This window comes from Loxodonta africana, chromosome 10 (assembly GCF_030014295.1).
Source record: "Loxodonta africana isolate mLoxAfr1 chromosome 10, mLoxAfr1.hap2, whole genome shotgun sequence".
Taxonomy (NCBI): Eukaryota; Metazoa; Chordata; class Mammalia; order Proboscidea; family Elephantidae; genus Loxodonta; species Loxodonta africana.
In genome coordinates, this window is record NC_087351.1 from 46,999,446 (window position 1) to 47,004,759 (window position 5,314).

The window sequence follows — 5,314 nt, forward strand, 5'->3', positions numbered from 1 at the left end:
TTATCCTCATAATCTCTCAGTGAGGTAAATAGTATTCGATAATTATATAATAACACAGGTACAGAGAAGTGTAAGTTACTTGGCCAAAGTCACAAAACTAGGAAGTGTTAGATCTGGATATAATATCAAATCTTCAACTTCAAATCTAGTTCTCTTCCCAGCAGCTGTGAATTAGAGGGAAGAACACTTCAGTTCCAATTTGTGTGACTCTGCTGCTGCCCCAGAGCAGTTTCAATAGCTGTTGGGTTTAGTTGACGCTCTGGTTACCAAATGCTGAGGTAGAGAGGATTGAGGATTTAGCTATCCGTATTATCACCAATTCATCAAACATTTTGTATCTTTACAATCCTGGGAAGATGGAAGGAGCTGTCTTTTTCAAACAGCTGCTACTTTTTAACTATAGTGCAAGGTGCCATGTGAGGTGCCTTATATGCATTATTCTGTTTCATCTTCGGACACCTCTCTTTCGATTATTACTCCAGTTTCACAATGAAGACGCAAGAGGCAGTCTCTGTATTTACGACACAAAGACTGAATGTGGAGGGAAAGGAGGAGTGGGTTTGACGTACAGAAAACTACAAGTAGTGTAACAGAAATGTGTATGTGCCACTTGATAAGGCTCAAAGATGAGAGCAGTTCTGTCTGCAGATATAGTGAGGTTTTAGGGTTGGGTGAAATGAGTTTAACCTTAAAGAGTAAGAAAGCTTTAGTTCTGAAGAGCATGGGCTCAAGAACCAAAGGGCCTGATCCTGGCTCTGCCATTTATTTTGTAACCTTGGGCAAAATACTTAACTGCAGTTTCCTCATTTTATAATGAGAAGAATTGCAGTATCCATAGCTCAGGATTGCTGTATGGATTAAATGAACTAATATATACAAATGCCTAGAATAGCATTTAGCACATATTGGTGGGCATGCAGTAAAGATTAGTCTGTTGTTATTCTCCTTCAAGCAAAAGAGAAGGGCAGTTGAGTTAAAGCTAAAATTTAGAGGCCTAAAGATACATTATGTGTTTGGGAAAATGACAAGAATATTAGTTTATTGTCACCAGAGCATAGGACACAATGAGGGAGTTGAAGAGGAGTCTGGAAAGGTCAGCTGATTTTATATGTTAGGTAGTTTCAAAAATATTTTATGAACAAATGAGTATTTTTAATGCTACCAGCCTTGTTTAGAGCCTCATTACCTCATCTTGACTATTGTAATAGCCTCCTAGATGGCTCTCACTCTTGTTAACTCTGAAACAAGTGCCAGATTAATTTTCCTAGATAGGTTACTTGCTCTGTACTGACTAACCATATGGCAGGTCCAGTACCAATGCCACTTTCTTCCTGAATTTAGTAGTTTTAGAGCTATAATTCATTAGCCCTTTCTAAATCTCTATAGTGGCACTCCTTTCTTTTTTAATACTATTTTTATATGTCTTAACATTCCTACTAGATTGTAAAATCTTGAGGGCAGGAACTGCCTTATATGTACATTAGGTTCTGATGGGAATACCGTCCATGCTGTACTATTTAGTGAATGTACCCGATAATTCAAGTGATGTAGTATTAGCTATTTTCATTTAGATTTATCTGAAAAGACATCATCCTTGTCAAAATCTTATCAGGTCTTATCTAAGTAGTGCAAATATCATGTTTTAAAAATAGCTTCACTTTCTTAAAATGTTAAACAGTAGTTATTTGAGAATGGGGAGGGGGAGGTTTAAGTCTTGTCTTAATTAGACTAAACTAAATTGGACAGGACAGTAATGTTTTGACCTAAAAAAACCCCCCCAAAAAACCAAAAAAAACAAGCTGACAGTGGGAGAAAAAATATTCTCCCTTTTGGACATTTATACTTCAACAGTTATTGATATTTTCCCCTTTTAGGAAGAAGAAGAAGAGGAGGAAAACAGGATGTCTGAAGAAGCTGAAAGACAGTATCAAGAACAGAAAAAGCTGCAGGCTGATTCTGTGGTTCAGACAGACCAGCCTGGAACAGCGGTTTCCACTTCGTTTGTGAATATCAGTTTTGAAATGGAGGGAGACTGTGAAGTAACGATGGAAGGCAAACAAAACCCAGTCACTGTCCCACCCTAGAAATGAAATGACTATCAAACTTCAAACCCCGGGGTTGTTTTTGGACAATGAACTTTCACATTCTCTATTTAGTGGGACTTAATATAGTTATTTATATTTTAAATTATTAAGTTATCCAGAACGGGAAAATGTTTCTTCATTCTTGGGCTTTATCTAGCAAAAGCCAGATCTGAAATTTAGATATTTGTACTATGCCTTTATTGTATCAAATTAGTGATTTTTTTAAAAAAAAAGATCTTTTAAAAAAGTTAAGGGCATGCTAGAGCCTGACTTGCCACTTAGGAAGAGTTTAAAAAAAAATTATCTTGTGTGTTTGTGAAAGATGGGTAAATTGCTGATTAAGACTCATTGGAGTTGATATTTCTAGTCTCAAAATAAGGATTTTTTTTCCCTTAGATTTTCTCTTGTTGCCTTGCATTTATATATAATTTTTAATCATTAATTTTGCACTAAGGCTGGTTCTTTGAGTGTGTAATAAAAGGATTAAGATGGAAGCACAAGATCATTGAGAATAACCTTATTTTTTGGAAGAGTGTTTGAGTTACTTTGTAACGAGTTACTTTGTAACAGTCAGACCACTTGACCCGATGTGTGTCAAAGTAGAACTCTGCTCCACAGGGTTTTCAACAGCTGGTTTTTTGTAAGTAGATTGCCAGGCCTTTCTTCTGAGTGCCTCTGGGTGGATTCAACCCTCTAACCTTTTGGTTAGTAGCCAAGCGTGTTAAAACATTTGTGTCACCCGGAGACTCCAGTTTGTAACAGCACAAACTATTAAGTTTCTATTTTTTGGTGCAGGTTACATGTTCTTTTCACTATTTATTCAGTTAACCTAACAGTTCAAAGTGCTAGTTATGGAATGAATTTATTAATATATTTATATTCAAATATTAATACATGATGATTAATCCCATAGCATCTTCTGATTCAGAGTGGAGGTACAAATGAAGATTTAACCCCTCAGGAGCTCACTTAAATATTGTACAAAAGAGCAGTAGTAGCTGTCATTCACCATTCTGAAGTAGCAGTAGTGAGGTGGTCAGTTTACTCGAACCAGGTCGGCCATTTCTCTACCCACTGTACCGTTTGCAAACCTCACAAGAGTATATAATATGAAGCTAATTTTGAAAATATTCCTAAAAATATGTTCAGAACCTTATGATATAGCTGTATGACTGTGATTTATAACCAAACATGGATAAGAATTAATGAGTGGATTATTCTAGAAATGCTTTTAAACCTGTTCACAAACTTAAAAATTAAAAGTTTTTAGAAATTAATGGCCATGTTAATAGCCTTCTGAACAGCATTAAGCATTCAATCTTAAATGTTTATGTAAAATATGTCTTCAAAGAAACAACATAGGTACAGTGGGCCTATTATGGAATTCTATCATCCATGAACATGAAGGTTTGGCTACTAAATTCTTCAGCTAAAATTTGAAGGATTTAGGAACAATAATTAAATTCTTCATTAGCAGTCTTCAGTTATATGGATTTATGGTATAGTGATTCATAGTATGTAATGGTTTTTTTAATGGTAATCTTGGTATTCACTGAGTATAAACTATTAATTAATGCTTAAAGAATTAACTCTTCAGACCATGTAGGTTGTATAACTGTCACCATAAATTACAGTTTACCAACAGCTTTAAAGCATGCTCATCTGACCTCTCTCCAATTTGTTTTTGACTTGATGAGATAGTACCTCCAACTCATATTTGAGTATCAAGTGAAAGCATGAATATCTAAAGGTGATGTTCTAAATCTTCTTAGAGGCACTAGTATCTAGAGGAGATCACCTAGGAACTTCTCTGATTGTAGCAGAAAGAAAATAGTGACTTATGAAGGTTTTATATTTCTTAAAATTTTTTTCTCTACTTGTCCAACAGTGGAAAATCTGTAATGTTTATAAACAGAGTTATTACCTGTGCCTTAAATTTTTATACTTTTTATGTAAACTATAAAATTTCCCATAAATGCATTAAATGATTTGTTTTAATTTAAGCCTCTTTCACTTTTTCCTAATTTGTTTCAAGCCTTTTAATAACTACTAATCCCTCTGTATCATAGTTCATGATATTCTACCCTCTTCTAATCTTTCATCTCAAAAGTCAAACACAACAGTTAGTTTAACTGAAGAAAGAGCCTTTTATACTTAACATAAATTCTCATGGCTCTTAACAAGAGTTATGCTTTATAAAATATAAACCTGGTACTAGTTAATAAAGCTAGACATTTTTATAGCAATGATTTTAATGAAAATATTAGTTTGAATACTTTTAATTGGAAACATCCTATAAAAAGGAAGATCATGTCCAAACACTTCTAACCCAGAAATAACTATGCTAATAAATGGAAAGTCTATTATTTAATATGTAATACTTCAGAAGACTGAAGGTTAAATGACATAATTTACACTATTCCTCCAATATTCAAATTCTTAGTGATTAATGTCAGAAACATTTCATAAAACCTTAACTTTTATAAGGAGAGTCAGGAATAGGAGGAGGATAGGGAATGTGTAGCTAACTGCCTCCATGAACAACTGTTTCCTTTGACATGAAACCAGAATAACTGGATGTTGCCCAGCTACCATTACTGAACATTTTGGTCAAAGAGTCCATAGAAGAACCCTGATCAAAAGGGGGGAAATGCAGAACAAAATTTCACATTTTCATGCACTCTGAACTTTCTGGAGCCATGGAGGGTAGATGAACCCCTGAAACTACTGCCCTGAGATAATCTTTAAACCTTAAACCAAAAATATCCCTTCAGGTATCTTAAAACTGAACAATAGGTTAGCTTAACTAGTAAAAAAAGTCTGCCTTGAGCATTATGCTCTTTTAAGAACTATCTGTATGGGATCAAACTGACAACAGCAAGTCTAAAGATTAGAACCTTAGGGGGCAGTGAGCTTGTTAATGAGGGAGGAACAACTCAGAAAAGGAGAGTGAGGATGGTTACACAACTTAAGGAATGTAATTGATGTCACTAAATTGTACATGTAAAAACTTGAACTGGTGTATGTTTTCTGTGTATATTCTCAACAAAAAAATAAAATTTAGAAAAAAAAAAAAACCCAAAACATTTATCTCTAAAGAGTACACAGATTTAAAGTGGATGTGGACACCTATCTTAAGCAAACCACACTTGCCATAAGAAGTTAAATGGGACCAGAATTTACCACCTCCCAAAAAGCAGTTATTTGGTCCTATTGCAGTAACCAACACA

General features: G+C 34.6%; 1 protein-coding gene across 2 annotated transcripts in view; it reads left to right on the forward strand.

The window, feature by feature from the left end:
- The window catches only part of LOC100667206 (signal recognition particle subunit SRP54), a 91,844-nt gene extending 86,662 nt beyond the window's left edge, over positions 1-5,182 (forward strand). For both annotated transcript variants that reach the window (XM_064292396.1, XM_064292395.1), the window contains one exon: positions 1,875-5,182. In XM_064292396.1, the coding sequence (XP_064148466.1) occupies positions 1,875-2,084 (210 nt within the window). In that variant the 3' untranslated portion in view covers positions 2,085-5,182. The remainder of the gene's footprint in view (positions 1-1,874) is intronic.
- The last annotated feature ends 132 nt before the right edge of the window (positions 5,183-5,314 follow it).